This window comes from Rousettus aegyptiacus, unplaced genomic scaffold (assembly GCF_014176215.1).
Source record: "Rousettus aegyptiacus isolate mRouAeg1 unplaced genomic scaffold, mRouAeg1.p scaffold_m13_p_4, whole genome shotgun sequence".
Classification (NCBI taxonomy): Eukaryota; Metazoa; Chordata; class Mammalia; order Chiroptera; family Pteropodidae; genus Rousettus; species Rousettus aegyptiacus.
In genome coordinates this window covers 112,359,141-112,375,850 of record NW_023416307.1, presented here as the reverse complement: position 1 = coordinate 112,375,850, position 16,710 = coordinate 112,359,141, and the positions used below count along the sequence as shown (strand labels likewise).

Below are 16,710 nucleotides of genomic sequence, written 5' to 3'. Positions count from 1 at the left end.
GAGTTTAGAGACATCTCTGTTAGACACATGGGGAAACTGAGTCCAGAGAAGGCAGTGACTTGTCATAGATGCCTCTTTTTTAGGTGCTACCTGGACTATGGCAAACATCCATCAAAATAGGCTGATCTGTCAAAAGACTGGAAAGCAAAGTGTTACTGAAGATGCTGCATGTAACAGGAGATGTGGGAAGGACCCCATTGTTTAAATCATCATGTAGTGCCTAAGGGTTAAGAATGTCATTTCTGGATCCATTCTGAATCTGAAGTCTGATGTACTACTAACCAGCTAGGTAACCTTGGGCAAATTAAATTACTTATCTTCTCTAAGCCTCAGTTTTACCATCTGCCAAAGCAGGATAATAATAATAATAGCCAACCCTTTTATTGTTGTAAGAAGTTCATGAGCTAATGCCAATAACATGCTTAGTAACATGAAACGTATCTAATAAATGTTAGCCATTGTGTTATTTTCTATTAATGGTGCATTAACTATCACTGAAATGTATAAATCATTTTAAATGTTGTCAATTCCATATCTTAAAGGCTCAAAAATTATCAGGTGAGCAAAGAGCTAGGTGAGTGAGATAGGAAAGGAGTGAGATAGTGAGACCACCCAAATCACATGAAAAGACTAAAAATTATGTCTATAATGGTCATGTACAAGAGTTGGAACTAGCATTACAAAAATCAGTTTCAGAAACATAATTCTGATGAGAAAAATAGAAGAAGCAATGGGCATTTCCTTTAGAAAATAATTTTGGCTTATCCACAGCTTTAACACCTACTACAAACACACAAACAAACAAATAAAAGGGACAGACAGAGTGAGCTTCAGGGCTCCCCATTATTCTTCAGCCCATAGAAATAGATTTCCAGCAACTCTTTCCAAAATAACCCAAACCAGGCACTAACATTCTTAATGAGAACAGCAGAAAGTCTGATTTGCTCTGACTTCATCTTCCCAATGATGAATACATTCGCAACACAAGGCTTACTTTAAGGAAACCTATAAAAAAGTTGCTCCAAGTAGAATGACTTCCAAAACCGAGTTCAGCTATTTTACAACATAAAGAAGAGATCTTAGAAATCCACTTTGTGATCAAAACAAAACAAAACAGAAGACAGATGCATCCTTTCCCCTCTCTTTTTCTTCCCGTTAACCGAAAACAGGTCTCTTATAAAAATTAATATACTAGCATCATGGAGCAAAGAGTGAAAGACCCACCTCCCCTAGCTCTCCTCCAATCACAGATGTTAAAGGACGCACTAACGGCTAGACACTCCACTTAACTCATCATCTCCATTAAGCATAAGCATTTGTGGTCTTAAACACAACCACACAGCTCTTTTTTGATTCATACTAAAATGAGGCAGAAGAGTGCCTCCATCATGCCAGGTGTTTTTAATAGCAGCTCCCTACTCAGTGTCTTGGGAGATACAAAGACAGCTGTTCTCTCACACTCCTCAGCTCCTGACACCACCCAGCCAGGTTTGGGTCATACTTAGGAGCTGGTCCACCCCTGACTCAGCTTACCTGAGCACGGACAAAGAAGCAGCACCACACCATGGGGCGCTCCGACCTCATCCACCCGGAGTCCCCCGCCCCTAACTGTGGCGGAGCCCTGCGGACGGGATCCTCTGTGCAGAGTAGAGCATGGTTTCCCTGAAGGAACTCCTCCCCCGCCAACTTGGGCTGCATGACAGGAAGTGACAGGGGGCCATCAGTTACAAGTGTCATAAGCTGAGAAACACACCAGCCAAGAGCTCCCTACCTCTGGTGGTTTCTTTGCCTGCTGTGGCTGCTTTTTCAGGGCACCCAGTCTTTTGGCAAAAGCACACCAGAAATTCAGTTTTTGGCTGACAATCCTGTAAGAAATAAACAATGCTCACGGGGTCCCCACCTAACACCATGCTGGGCATTCTGGCAGCGCTAAAGTGTTCATTGCTAGGACATCATGCCTCAAATCTGGAGCTTAGCAGACCCAACATGGGGGTGAAAGGAAGAGAGAACATTGGGAGGAGAGTTTGGGGTGTTCAAAGGGGAATCAATAGTCTATTTGAACTTCACTCGGGATACAGGGCCCACAGTAAATCTCAATAAATAGAGGGGTGGTAAACACCACACCCATCCGTTTCTTTCTTTTTTTCTTAGTCAAATCTCTTCAGAGCCCCTTCAAAATAGCTGCTTCTGGAAACTTGCCTTTCAGCTTCTGATTTAATTAACAAGAGGCCTTACTACTCAGAGTTATAAAAATAACTCATAGCTGATATTTTTCATTTTATGAAATGGGGATCTCACCAGACTGGACACCTTGCCTCAGTTCCTTGCCTTTTACAAAACGCAGACTTTTGGGGTGAGACAGAAGGTTTCACGGTGAACTACAAGGTTTCAGATGAAAACTATGCCCTGTTCAACCCCTCCTAAAAAAAAAAAAAAAAAAAAAATCAACATCCTCACCCTCCTTGCATAGTGGAAGTGGGTTTCAAACCCAAGGAGACATAGCTCCAGTGTAGCAGCTTTCAATTACTTACTTTTATTTTTCAGTTCTCTAATGGGGTAGTATGTGATCTGCAAAAATCTTTCTAACTGCAACTTACAGGTGCAAAGATTTAGCCCAAGGTTTCCCAAGGAGTTCTTATAAATGCACAGGCTTTTAAGAACCTTTGCCTGTCTCCTTCAGTAAAGTGGGAGACCCAGCAAAAGAATTCATTTGAAAAAGATTCAATCAAAGACACCAAAACTTACAAGAAAGCAGCTCTTCCGATTCTCTCAAGCCAGTGGCCAGGCCCCTAACACAGGGCCTCTGAAGAATGCCTCTGCCCTGTCAACATGGGGATGCACCAGGCTCTGGTAGTACAAAGATGAACTGATGATGACCAATAATAAAATAAATGCTGCCAGGAACTTGCAAAAAATGTTTGGGGTTGGGGGAGGGCAAGAAATAACTGATCCTGGCCAGTGCATTTGGCAGGGGGATAAAGTCTGGGAAGGCTTCTCAGAGTTAGAGACACATGGGCAGAATTCTGAGGGGTTTTCTAGGCAGAAAAACTGACAAGGACAACATCCAGGAGGTGCAGAATGACAGGGTGCTCTGGAAGAAAAGCAATTGCTTTGAAAGTACTGCTCAGAAGGCTTCGGTCTTGCTTCAAGGAGCATGGGGGCAGGAGGTCCCATCTATTTGGAGAAAGAAGGAAGTGAAATCACTGTGAAAAAGTTCAGCCCTTTCAGCCAAGCATCTGGGTCACCTCAAGACCCATCTGTGGTACCTACTAGGTCTGGCATCCAGGAAACACTCAGTAACATGTGCAAGTCAAACAGTTGTGTCCACCAAGGTGAGTTTCAACTCATCCTTGGGATCCCCTACTTTCCAAAGCCCGACTCCCAACAAAGCAAGGGGGTCAGTGTGGAGGTGGGGGAGGGATAGGGAAGACATTCCTAAAAAGGCCTTTTGCTCTAGTCTCCCGCATAGAAAGGATCCTGAATTGAACAGGCCTGTAAACAATCTGAGATTAGCCAGCTTTGGTGGCGGCTCAGCTAATAAAGAATGTCAATCCCCTGAGGACCAAGGCACTCATCTCCTGGAGGATTTTCAAACATACCACTTTGTGGAGCCCTAGCAGCCAAGGCCAGAATCATCCCAGTGAAAGACAGACAGACAGATAGAGATAGAGATATAAAAATATGAGATGACCACGGCACACTAGAGTTGCCCACCCCCTGCCCAAGGAAGGGAGGGCATATTCACATGAACTAATCCTAGAATGATTAAGCCTAACTTCCGGCTGCTGACTGTGAATGAGAAAGAAGAATCGAAACCTGTGGGCTGCAGCACTTCGTGGAAGAGGTGAAACTTGAGTGGGCTCAAGGGTAGGTAGCAGCAGAGGAGGGAGGAAGGAAGGGAGATCCAGCAGACGCCCTGGCAGGGGAAAGGGGCGCAGCCTGCAAAAAGGAAGGAAAGAATAGGGCATGGCTATTTCCTCTGATGCCCCTGCTTTGACCAGAGAAAAGAACTCCAGTAATAAAATTGGTCCATGCACAGGCATCTCAGAGGAGTATTTCAATAATAAGGCTATTGCCCTGCAGGATTCAAGTCCATTTTGAGCTTTATAATGGGAGCTCATAAAGGAACAGTGATGTGGGTTTTCTGTGTGGAATCTAGGATACTACCCAGTGGTCAAACATGTTTTTCTACCGATTTCTAAATTTTAAAAGTCACATAGTATCATTATAATATGCTCAAACCATACAGAAATGTATAAAGTAAAAAGGGACTCCTCACTTTTTTCCCCACTCCAATCTCACTTGCCAAAGTGGGATTTAACACCCAGGTTAAAACCAGATGTAGATAAGGGGGTAACAAACCCCAATGCTTTCAGGGCATTTTTCCCTGAAGGAAAAATGGGGGCATTACTGACAGCATTTGCTTTAGTTAAATTCTCTCTCTCTTTTGTTTTTTTTTTTTTTAAGTGAGGCAACCCTTGGCTGACTTCACAGATTGCAAGGACCTTGTCAGTTTACAATCCCATATATTTTTTTTAACACCTACAGCACTTGTTATTCCTAGGTGGTCTCCCATCCAAATACTAACCAGGCCCAACCCTGCTTAGCTTCCAAAATCAGATGGGATTAGGCTTGGTCAGGGTAGCATGGCTATAAATTCTTTAGGTCAATTCTAGCTTATTGGGGTCCCAAGGGACCACTGGGACCAGACATTACAGTCTTTTAAAAGAAGTAGGAAATTTCGGGTTTTATATAAAACCTCCTAATTTTTAAATGCTGGCAACTACTTCATCATTTTTTTAAATGCTGTACAGGCCACACAGTTGCTGGCTGGAATTGACCCAAGGGCCGTCAGTTTGCAGCCACTGGTGGTGATCCTTCTAGACATTTCCTTCTAAACATACATAAGTTGCTGGGTGTAACGTTTTATTTTCAAAAAGGGAATAATAACATAATTCTACCAGTTACTTTTTCTTATTTAACATCCAGCACATCCTTCCACATCATATACATTTTAGACCCATACTACAGAGCATTCAACGGCATGGAATTACCTTAATTTATTAGCCCCTGCCTGTGAACACTCAGCAAGTATGAAAGATGCACTTGAAATGTTGCCTCTCAGTTACTCATTCTTCTTACCTCTACCAACGTTGAGAACATAACTCATGATGAAAGTGCACCTGTGAGCAGATATTAAAACTCTCTAAAGCCACAATTACTGAAATCATAAATGGTGACTGCAGATCTTTGATGTTTTTATGTGAGAACTTACCACGAATTTTTTCATTCAATCTTCACAACTGTCCTGAGGTAGGTCATGCTATTATCTCTACTGTACTGAAACAAACAGGTGGCGTGAACATGCTCAAGAGAGCCTAGAGGTACAGGGAAAGAAGTGGAGCTGGGGTGGGCTGACTTCAGAGCTCCTGCTACATGCATACAGCCCCTAGAATAGACAGGTAGAAACCTGCCCTAGGATATTCAAGAATTTGACATATGGCAAATATTGGACTTCAAACTAAGGGAGGAGAGAAGGATCACCAACAAATGGGACAATTCATTCATTGGGGGGAAAAGTACCTCATTTTAAGGCCCTACTTCACATTTATCCAAAATAAATTCTATGTAGATTAGAGGGAATGTTAAAAAGAAAAAAACAAAACTATAAAATTTGGGGTGCATAGGTTCTCAGAGTATAATACTTTTCTTTAAGTGTATGGAACGGAATCATTGTATATTTATACGTGGGAAACTGCCTGTAAGGTACCTATAATGCAAAAACTGGCCCCTGTTCTCCCTCAGCTGATGAAATAACCATACTGGTGATCTACAGCCAAAATGGGGACCTAGCTAAGATACTACCACATGCTTCCTGTGTTGTTATTCTATATACCTACAGACAATTTCTGTTGAGAAGTTTATAGCAGTTTTCTCACCAAAAATATTTTAAAAAACATCACCAGAGTGGTGATAAGTTCATTTACCTAAAACAAAATGGTGAGATTTCAGCAGAATTACTTCTGCATTAAAAGTTGGTGACCAGACTTGAATATAAGACCTGAAACCATAAAACTCCTAGAAGAAAACATAGGCGATAAACTTACATAAGCCTTGGTGATGACTTTTTAAAATCTGACACCAAAAGCAAAAGCAACAAAAGCAAAAATAAACAAGTAGGACTACATCAAACTAAAGAGCTTCTGCACAGCACAGAGAACCATCAACAAAATGAAAAGACTGAATGGGAGAAGATAATTTTAAATCATATATCTGATAAGGAGCTAAGATCCAAAAATATATTTAAAAAAAAATAAACTCATACAACTCAATAGCAAAACAAACAAACAAAAAAGCCAATTAGAAAATGGGCAGAAGATCTAAATAGACATTTTTCCAAAGAAGACGTACAGATGGCCAACAGGTACATGAAAATATGCTCAACAGCATTAGTTATCAGAGAAATGCAAATCAAAATCATAATGCGATATTGCCTTACATCTCTTAGAATGGCTATTATCAAAAAGAAAAGAGATAGTCTGATCTTGTAAGCTCAACAGGGTCAGGTCTGGTTAGTACTTGGATGGGAGACCACCTAGGAAGACCAGGTACTGTAGGCATAAAAAATAAAAAATAAAGGATTGTAAGCTGACAAGTTCCTTGCAATCTATGAGGTCAATCAAAGTCTGCCTCGCCTTAAATAAATAAATAAATAAATAATAAATTAAATTTAAAAAGATAAGAAATAAGTGTTGGCAAGGTGTGAAGAAAAGAGAACCCTTATGCACTATTGATGAGAATAAAACTGCAAAACTATACAGTGGAAAATAGTAAAGAGATTTCTTAAAAAATTAAAAATAGAATTACCATATGTTCCAACAATTCCATTTCTGGATATTCATCCAAAGAAAATAAAAAAACTAATTCAAAAAGATATGTATACTCTCATATTCATTGCAACAATGGATGAATGGATAAAGAAATTGTGTTATATATATATAATTAAATATTATGCAGTCATAAGAAAGTATGAAATCTTAACATTTACAATATAGATGGATCTCAAGGGCACTTGTTAAGTGAAATAAGCCAGACAGAGAAAGACAAACACCATATGATCTCACTCATATGGGGAATCTAAGAAAACAAAAACAAAAACCAAACTCATAGATTCAGAGAACAGAGTGGTGGTTTCTAGAGGCAGGGGTCGTGGGGAGTGGGGGAAATGGATGAACTGGGGTTTCTTTTTAGTTTATATAAATCAAACAGATTTTTTTCAGTTGGTGACTAATGGTTCCTCAATATCTTTCCTATTTGTACCCAAGGAGCCATAGATTTCTGAAAGCTCAGAGTTGGCTAGAAATTTGAGTCCTTTACCATGTTTTATTTGGTGCCTTACATTTTAAAATAATTCTACAAACTGCACTGAATGTTAGATGGCAAATAATCTCAGTAAAATTAGATTGTAGCAGTGAACAAATTAAAATGGTATATTGGGTATTGATTTAACCAAGTTTCCAACACTAGAAAAGTATTATTTCACAGGTCTGAGTTTCTGATTCTGTTGTCGAATTCCGGTAAGATTAAGAAAACAACAAGAATTTATGCTGTGATGGAGAAGGGAGGTTCGGTACTACTCTTTGCTGTTACCAGGTTGGCAGGAAGAAATAATGCACAGCAAGTCATAAGTAAAATAAAGAGAATTTATTTATGAGTCATAAAAATGAGAAATAAAAAGAATTTCAAAGTATTTAGGGCCTGGGAGTATTTACTTCTGGTCATATACTTTAATTGAATGTCTATATATACTCAGTGACAGAAGTGTGGCTAATCCAAGAAAAACCTGAACAGCTACTCTGCCCTTTCACCATGAACCATGGACAAAGGAAGTGGGGGTCCAGATCCCTTTCTAGACCAGGGTCAGCTGGATGCAAGGTGGTTTAACTCAAGAGGCTTCAACTATTTGAAGATGGTGATGTTCCTCTAGAGCCCTGCTTAATATCCCAGCTCAACAAGATTACAAAATGATGGGAAGAATGTGGAGGCAGACCTGGCTGCCCAAGGTCAAGAATGAATAAATAGAAAAGACTTCATCTGTGGTTTCAACAAGAGAACTAAAAATAAATGAGGCTTGAACATGGAAGTCTCAACAGATTGCTAATCACTGCTGATCCTGAGTGCTTATCTTGCCGGTTTTCTTACGAGCAGTAGTTTGAACACTATTTTTTTCCCTCTAAACAAATCTGAACTTTTATAATCAAATTCCTCACATTACTTTGGCAACCGATACATAGATGGCTATTTTAAAAAGTAAACAAAAAATAAGGAAAGCCACGTTCTGCGGTGTGCAGTGAAGCAGCAGCCACCATCCTGACCTCCTTTACGAACACATCAAGGGCAGCCTAAAAAATGTACGCATGGAGCAGACTGGGGCACTTGTAAATAAGCTCATTCGATTTGTTTCTTAGAAACATGAACACCCTAACAGCAGCTTTTTCAAAAGACTGTCACATCCTCTTCATTATACAATCAGTTAAAAAGTAAAACCCCAGTGGGTTGGTGACCTCTGCCCAATTCTGAGGAAAAAGAAAGGTTTAAAAACTGATTGGCTTATATCTATCAGCCAAAGAACTTCCTTATTTAGAAATGAGACTATTTAGCATCTTACTGTCAAAGTTGATTAGAAGTGGAAAATCTGAATATGAGGGGGTTGGTATTCCCGAGGCTTGAATATTCAGGATTTTAAAAGTAATTTGTTTATACCACAAAACAATTCTTGACAAACTGAATTTCTGAGTTAAAATATATGTAACAAAAGCAGAAATCATTTTTATTAAAAATTTTCTCATCTTTATTTTGACTCCAGATACCTCCTGAGGGATAATTTCTGGGAACAACTGGCTGGCTGGAATAATGAACAGCAAATTAATATGGGAGCTTTGTGATTTTTGGCTCTGGCATTTACTAGTTGAATGACCTGGTAAGTCACTTCTTAATTTCCTTGACCCTTAGTTTCCTCATCTGTAAAACAGGAATATTGATTCCATTATCCCTCGTCAGATTATAGAGAGGACCATAGGAATCTAACTGATATATGTGTTTAAAAGCAGAACAAGAGATGATGGGGACTTTGAGAGTCATAATACTATTCTTTCTATTTTTATAAAAGTTTATATTTTCAATAAAATTTTTAAAAGACAAAAGCACAGCAATAATGTCTTTATTTTTTCCAAGCAGAAAAGGAAGTGTTTTGGTGTAATTATGGACATTAGTTCAAATTTTCCTCTTAGCAATTTGAAGTTTGTACCAAATCTGTAATAGTTTGATTTTTTCTTTTACCCTGATTTGAATGAGAGCTATCAACAGGGCATCTAACAAGAAAAGGCAATGGAAATTTGTAATTTCCTATTTCTCCTCTTCCTTCCAAAAAGGGAGAACAAATGGAAAGGAGGTTAAAACTTAAGTCCTATTTATTTTTAAAATGTTATAATGCTGACATCCTTGAAACCCTTGAATCCATCTAAAAAGTTCAAGACTTCTTTGAAAATACCCCAAGAAAATACCAAGAGATTAAAAGGTGTGTGTGCACTTATGACTCAGAGCATTCTTCTGCCTGCACAACAATGAAAGTGTTTTTTTGTTTTACTTTGGTATGTATCCATGTATATTTAAAAAATAAAGAACGTATTGCCACTTTTTCCCCCTGTAAATTGGAATCAGAAAGGAATCAGCAAAACATTAGAAACCAGCGAAACAACAGGGATATAGTACACTCAGAAAAGGCTTCCAGCTTCTACCTAAGAGAAACTGACTCTGCTTGGAAGCTCAGCACCTCCTCCCAGTTAGGGCTCTGCCCTGGAGGCTTGTCCCTTTAGTCAGACTTCCTGCTAGGGCTAGGAGATTTCCGCATGCAGCTTCCTGGAGACAGTATAAAATAAACAGTAAACTTTGCAGCAAAATCTTGGACAATAAGCCCCACGTGGCCATAACAAGAAGTAATTATAAGCACTGACAATAGCCAGGGCATGTCCAACAGGGATGCAAATCTACGATAAACACGGGAGAAACATGCGACCCCCACACACCTGCACAAACTAATTAAAAAGAAAACTTCCTAGCCTCTCATCAGATTGAGAAATGGTTGCTTCAAAATTTGGCACTATACATTTTTTTTATCATTGTCTAAGACGAAAGCAATCGAATCTTTCTTAAAGTGCCATCACCTATTTCATGAATGCTGCCGAGGCCAAGTGACTCCACAAGTCACTTACTCCATGTGTTTCTGTGAGGGACGTTTATCACCTCCTTGATGCTCTGCAGCTCAACTCCTTTTCTAGGTTTGGGGAAGCTCCAATTCATGAACCAGAGCTTGTATCCACCAAAGGAGATGAGGATGGTACACATTTCTTCCTTAGTCTCCCCTGCAGCTAGGGCACAAGAGCGTGAATGAACTTTAGCCATTCAGACACTCCCATCCCAGACCCGGCATTCGAAGCTGGCACGGAAAGCAGAGCATGCTGCAGACTCTATTCTGGTGAAGGTGACGGCAGCTCACAGAGGCAGCATTAAGGGCTGAGTGGCTACGTTCTGTAACTAGTGTTGGTGGTGCAAACCATGGTATCAATACCCACCCAGCAGTGGCAACAATGGTATCCTTGCAGGAAATATTTGGTAGTATAAGTTGGGGTTGTTCCTGATTCCCTGATTCTTCCAAAATTCTCTGAGCTTCCTATATCTCTTAATAAATTCATTTTCTGCTTAAAACAATCAGAACTGGGTTTTATTGAGAGCGCTTAGTACATGCACACAGAACTAAGGATGGGCTAAAGCTGGAGTAGTCCAGGAATCAATCCCACGGAATAACTCTGGGCATAAGGACCAAACGGTTTCTTTTGCAATTCTAATTCAAAACACTGTCCCCAGAGGCCCTGCATCAATTGGCCTCTGTCTTCCTTCTTGACTTTGTCTCATTTTACTCTCCTCCTAAGCTCTGGTCGCACTTTCTGTTCCTCATCAGGCCTTTTTCTGCCTGATGTACGTGCTTTCCAGAAAGCTATCCAGAGAGCTTTCCTCCAGCTCTTCACATTGCAGCAGCGCCCTTCTCATAGTTCAGTCTCAGTTTATGGGAGGCCTTCAATGACCAGGCTGTCTAAGAGATTACATTGCACACCCTACCATCTTATCTTGGCACAATACTCTGTTAATTTCCTTTCAAGCACATATCCTGTGATTAATTCATTTTATTATTAATAACAATAGCAACTACCACTGATTGGAGGCTTGCTATGTGTCAGACATTAGGCTAAACTCACTTAATTCTAAGACCACCCTATGAGATAGGTAGTTTTATTATCCCTAGTTAATAGATGAGAAAAGGGCTCAGGGGGTTAAGGAAGTTGTCCAAGGTGTAGTGATACAATAGGAATTTGAACACAGGCCTGCAGCATGGGCTCATTACCGCAGTGCTCATTCAGGCAGTGGTCTGACAGTGATTGAATGAGCATCACCCATGGTGCAGGCTCTTGGTCCATAGGACAGGACTGGCTCTCACAGAGCCTATATACAGCCTGGTATTCCAGATCTCCCACCTGGTATTCTACCTACTATCCACAGATCCTCCTCCAGGAAAAAATGCAGTCAGGCATGTGTAAAAATAGGGCAGTGGTCCTTTATTCAACAGAAAAGTGCCCAGTTCTGGTGCTTAAAGTGTCTAGCAAGCAAAAATATCACAAAGGAGCTCGCAGGCAAGAGGGGACACAGACCTGCAAACAATGCTTTCTGCTCAACCTGCACTCTGTTCCACAGCCTTGGGGCACTGGGAACACAGAGGAAACAGCCAGGGACAATCTTCATGTGGAAACAGCCAGGGATAATCCTCATGCCTCCCCAGTGAAAGTGTCATTCAACCAGGTTGTCGGGGATATGTTGGAGTTGCCAGGCGGAGGGGAGGGAGGGCAGAGCAAAAGACAGAAGTGAACAGCATGGTCCATTGGGGGAAGTGAGGAGATGGTCAAAGGGCTTGTGGGAAGGACAGAGTGGAAAGGCTAGGAGATGAGATGGTTGGAGCCAAGGAAGGAATTCCAACTCCATACAGTAGAAAATGTGGAACCAGAGCAAGTTTTTCAGCAAGAATAGATACATGACCAGATATAAATTCTTTTTGTCAAGAACAGGGGCCACTGCTGTATAATACCAGTGAGATGTTTTGGTATCCTATTTCCTATGTATTTTAAATACATCAGCTAAAAGCGAGGAATTGTAAAAACAACAAAAATTCCATGTCTATGCTTCCCAGCTCCCTTTCCCTACTAAATGAGAAGTGAGATAAATTTTCCCTTCCAGCAGAAGTTAAGCACAGCCATTCTCTCCTGTAATGTGAAATTACACAGAGCTCTCAGATTGGTAATTTATGGAGAAAAGAAGGAATTCCCCTGCTACTTGACTTTATAACTCCAATCACCTCTGCCCAGATTCCCTGAATGCGATAACAAGAACCTCACCTCTGGGTTGTGTCATCATTAAAATGAAAGGCTGATTTTTTTTTTTTTTTTTTTTTTTAAGAATGTAGCAGGTTGAGGCACAAAAGGCCTCCTGTGTTGAATGAGCATGTGGGGACTGTGGGAGGAGTCCCCAGAAAGACCCTCTGAAGCTAGGTGAGACCAGCACATAGCAACAGGCCCCAGGAAATGGTATGTTAAGTTTACAGCCAGGGAGGTCTGGGAGCTCTGAGGCCAGCCAAGATGGCAAGGGCATAGCATCTGGAAAGTAGATTGCAAATCAATGAATGTACTTTATTTAGCACAGGGATTAGGAATACAATTTGAGCCAAACAACCTGGATTCAAACTTACTGTGTGAGCTCTGGCAACTTATTTAACTTCTCTGCCTTAATTTCATCATCAACTAAAGGGGATAACAAGAGCATCTGCCACACAAGGTTTTTTGTGAGGACCTAGCAACTCACTTGAAACAATGCCTGGCATATGGTAAGTAACAATAGTTGCTTCCCAGAAACTACATAAGATAAAGAAAGGATTTTGCAGCAAAATCACTGACGATAAACTCTCACATGGAAAAACAAAAAGCAATTATAAGTGCTGACAATGGCTAGGACATTTCCAGTAGGAATGCAAATCTATGCAAATAGTTGCTGCTGCTATCATTATTATATATAATATTTATTATGATATATAACTATGATATATAACAAACTTATATTTTTAAATATTATATAACATGTAACATATATAATATAGTAATATAATGATAGTATTATAATATATTTAAACCCAATTTAAGAAAGAATTTTTCAACAAAAATGAGGGGTTTGAAGAGAGGACCCCCCAGAGCAGGTGCCTGGGCAGCGCTTGTTCGGTGATTTTTGACCATCTTCAGGTGACACTAATGCAGACTATAGAGCCAGTTTGCTGGGCTAGTCTGGGATCCACCACATAAGAGCCACAGGCTGGGGAAGTCACTTAGCTCTTAAAACCCTAATTTCTTCATCTCTGCAAGGAGATAACAGTAGCGCCCTCTTCATTGTTTGTGCCAAGCACTGGCACTCAATTTTATAGGCACTTTTTCATCTATAATCTTCCTTCAACCCTGCGAATCACATACAATTATAATGTCCATTTTATAAATAAGGAAACCCATGGCTCAGAGCTGTTAATCAAATCACCAAAGAGCACAGAGCTAGACTGACACCCAGGAAATCTGGAGTCAGCATTCTAAGCCAGCCCTCAGTTCTGCAGGCGGGTGAAGCATGAGAAGGTTGCACCACAGCCCCTCTGCAGGACAAAAGCAGTAACTAATGAGTGCACAGGAGTCACCCCTAAGAAAGGTGTGTGTTTTCCAATTGCGGATATTTAACCTTATGGTAACTGCTAGGCAGTGCGACAACCCATGGTTGAGCACTTACTATGTACCAAGCGCTATACCGGGTATCATTACATCATCGCCATCTCATCACCATGACAACCCTCCAAGGCAAAGACTGGAGGACACTGAGGCTCAGAGAAGTTGAGTTCCTGGCCCATGGTCACAGCGCTTGTCAGTGGCAGCACCTCACCACACTTCTGGGTCTGTCCTACTCCCACTCAGTCTTGGAGACAGTCTCTGAAAACACCCCTAATGTCCCTCAAGCGCCCCTCTCTCCGTCATTACCTCCCACTCTGAAAGTACAAAGCTGCTTATTCTGCACGAAGATAATGACCAGGGGGGCCAAGCAGGACTGTAGCACAGACTATAATTACTACAGACAACAATTTGCATTCCAAATCTGAAATGTGTTCAGGGCCTTACTTGAGCCCTGTAATCAGCTTAGCCTCTCTGCACAAATCTCTCCTGAAATGAAGACATAGTTGAACTGAGCCACAACGGGGTTTGGAAAATATGCCTCTGTCCCTAGTGAACTGCCACCCGAGGAAAAACCATGCTGAGAAAAGGCCAAGATTGAGTGGGATTTTAAATCCCAGAAAGGTCAAATTCCTCTGTTGTAGAACAAAGAAAACAGCAGCCAGGGCACTGGACGGGCATGGCAAGACCAGTAAATAATTAAAGGCAGGAAATGCATTATACAACACACGGGCCTTGGCGTGAGGTGGACTGGACACCCTTCCCTCCTTAGTGCGAGTTGCTGTCTTGCCTATGAGTCACACATCAGTGTGGTGGCCTTGCTGCCTGGGACTACACAGGATACCCACAAGATCAGTGAAAGGCCTACTATATATGTACTGTAAGAAAAAAACATACATCCTCTGAATTAAAGAATTTCTGGAAGACCTCTCCATGGACAAAGAATTCTATGACTTGTTTGCTCCCAGGTGGGGAAGGAGGGTTTAGAGAGGGGTGTGGGGGTGAATATACCAGAGTTTCCAACCCTGCCTGTGGCTTCTTTTACTATTCCTCAATCAGAGAGATTTCTACTAATAATTTTGGTCTAAGTGGCTGGATCCTGGTTACTGGTTAACTGGAATTCACCATAGCCCTATTTTCTTTTACTAGAGAAAGAGGACTAACCACATGTCAATTTCCATGACCCCAAATTGTGACTGTAAACTTTCACAGGAAACCTCTACTGAGATGACAGTATCTGCAAGCTGAATCTGGACTGCCCTAAAAATCAGAGTGTCTCTAAAACTTTAAGGTGCCACAAATTACCCCGGGACCTTGACAATATGCAGATTTTTATTCAGGTTGAGGTTGGACCTGAGATTCTGCATTTCTAACAAGCTCCCAAGTGCTGTTGCTATTACTGTCCCATGGACCACACTTTGAGAACCTTTGCCAGGAGACACGCTAGTGGCTTAAGTAGACTGAAAATAAAAATTGTTATCCCCTGTTTCTATAGTCACAATGTGAAGTGGTGACTTTGTTCTAAGAACAAAGAAGTAAACTCAAATACTGTTTATCTTTAAATTTCTATCTTTAAAAGTTCTTGTTTCCAAGTTATCCCATTGGTGGTTAACAAAATGACTGTTCTTGAAGGAAAAACTTGCTTAGATGCTATAAACTAAGGAAAATCTAGTAGATCTTCCCTTGGCCAAATTGTTTTATTTAATTTAATTTTTTTCAATTATAGTTGACATTCAATATTATATTGATTTCAAGTGTACAGCATAGTGATTAGACATTTACATAACTTGTGAGGTGATCCCCCTGATAATTCTAATACCCACCTAACACCATGCATAGTTATTACAATATTATTGACTATATTCTCTATGCTGTACTTTACATCCCCGTGACTATTTTGTAACTGCCTTGGCTGAAGTTTCTGGACTAGCCCTGGATTTTTTGACAGTCAAAGAACCTGAAGCGTCAAAGGACAACGTAGCTGGGCATCTTGTCTTCACCAGCGTTATCAATCACTGATGCTTCTCTCCTGTTCAGCAGGGTAGCCAGCTCCCTGCAGGTGCAGCTATGTTCTAGAGGCTGAGTAATCTGCTAACCCAGCCCAACAGCTGTACCTGGGGGCCTCTTAAGGACTTGAGTACTGCCTCTCAGTTGCAGGCTGTACCTTCCAATCTAGACAGGCACTTTAATAAAACTATTCAACTAACTCAACACATTTTTTAAAAAACTGGCTGGAGCTGGATACCATGTCTCATTATGCAAACAGTACACAATGAATTGCTGATAGCATCTCCTCACTATTGCCAACATAAACATTGCCAGGCCAGCTGAAATGAACCCAGTGACAGTAAGCAACAATAGTTGCATTAGTTTATTTAAATAAACACAACTAACAACAGGTGAAAATGTTTTTATCTCCTCCTACTGTTACACCAGAGACTTTTGACACTGAGTTCTTCTCGGAATAAAATCAGTATCCAGTATAAGAAACAGAAAGGCAGCTGAGTGGAGAACACTCAGAAAACCAACTTTGTGTTTCTTCCAGAAACACACATGTAGACATAGATTTTTTAAATAAGTAATTAGAACTACTAAAACCAAACTAACTGATTTACTTGCACTGTCGTTTATTGCCTCTCAATAAGGATTTTATTTCCTATTCTCGTCTACTGCACTTTTTGACATTTGCCCTTTGAGTTATATAGCAGAAATATTTCTTAATATATTAAAGAAGTTTTATACCACTAGATAACATAAAATTACACTTGATATATATATTAATGCTTTGGAATATTAACTCTTTTTGGGATGATGGTTTCAGAACTGTGATTTCTCTTTTCGCTGAGTACAGTGC

At 40.5% G+C, this 16,710-nt stretch overlaps 1 protein-coding gene and 1 pseudogene across 3 annotated transcripts in view; both read right to left on the bottom strand.

The window, feature by feature from the left end:
* ARHGEF3 (Rho guanine nucleotide exchange factor 3) overlaps positions 1-16,710 on the bottom strand; it is a 272,865-nt gene that overhangs the window by 152,661 nt on the left and 103,494 nt on the right. Inside the window, exon 1 of one of the 3 annotated variants that reach the window (XM_016131539.2) lies at positions 1,534-2,473. The exons of the other annotated variants lie outside the window; for them this stretch is intronic. Within the exon in view, the coding sequence (XP_015987025.2) occupies positions 1,534-1,737 (204 nt within the window). The 5' untranslated portion in view covers positions 1,738-2,473. Of the gene's footprint in view, positions 1-1,533; positions 2,474-16,710 lie in introns of those variants that run through there. 3 annotated transcript variants of the gene reach the window in all.
* Positions 4,540-4,658, bottom strand: LOC118602748 (annotated as a pseudogene).